This window comes from Fonticula alba (assembly GCF_000388065.1).
Source record: "Fonticula alba strain ATCC 38817 unplaced genomic scaffold supercont2.8, whole genome shotgun sequence".
Classification (NCBI taxonomy): domain Eukaryota; order Rotosphaerida; family Fonticulaceae; genus Fonticula; species Fonticula alba.
The window spans coordinates 1,565,670-1,566,323 of record NW_009242978.1 but is presented as its reverse complement, the minus strand read 5'-3'; the positions used below and the strand labels follow the sequence as shown (position 1 = coordinate 1,566,323).

The following is a 654-nucleotide window of genomic DNA, read 5'->3' as shown; positions in this document are numbered from 1 at the left end:
CCCCACCCCCCTGCATCCGTCTTACAAGTGCCCTCCAAATGCAGTCCTTCACCGCACATCAGTCCCCGTACCCGGTGAAGGCCCTGGACCTTGACCCCCAGGGGGAGGACGTCCTTCTGACTGGTGTCGCCGCCGGCGGAAGCCCTTCAGACACCGCACGCCAGGGCGAGATCCGCGTTTGGGACCTGGAGTCTGAGGGTGGTGTGTTATGCCTCGATGGCCTTCCACTTTATCCGCCCCATCGCTCTGCCGGAAGCCTGACGCCCCTCCCCCCTGCCCCCAGTTGTTCGCACCTTCCAGAGTCCGCTTTGCCCGCTTGATCGCAGGCCAACCGGCTGCGATGCCCTCCGCTATCACCCGAGTGACGACCTGTTTCTTTCCCTCCACTCGGCCTTCCTCGATGTGGCTCAAAGTTCCACGCAACTGTGTGTTTGGGATATCCGCCAAAATCGAAATGTCTTCACCCTGCCCCTGGCCGGTGGTCGTGGACCTGCCCACCGGGCCGGGTCCCATGGATTACCGGGGCTCCAGTCGCCGATCACCGCGGCCGAATGGACCCCCGACGGGCGCTGGATCGTCCTCGGTCTGACGGATGGCTCTGTCCAGGTACTTCCCCGCCTTGCCCACGGGGTCTCCCCGTCTTTCGCCGCCCCC

The 654-nt window shown here is 64.8% G+C and overlaps 1 protein-coding gene across 1 annotated transcript in view; it reads left to right on the top strand.

The window, feature by feature from the left end:
* H696_04999 (hypothetical protein) overlaps positions 1–654 on the top strand; it is a 4,286-nt gene that overhangs the window by 650 nt on the left and 2,982 nt on the right. Inside the window, exons 3-4 of the mRNA XM_009498868.1 lie at positions 45–201; positions 284–606. Of these exons, the coding sequence (XP_009497143.1) occupies positions 45–201; positions 284–606 (480 nt within the window). The remainder of the gene's footprint in view (positions 1–44; positions 202–283; positions 607–654) is intronic.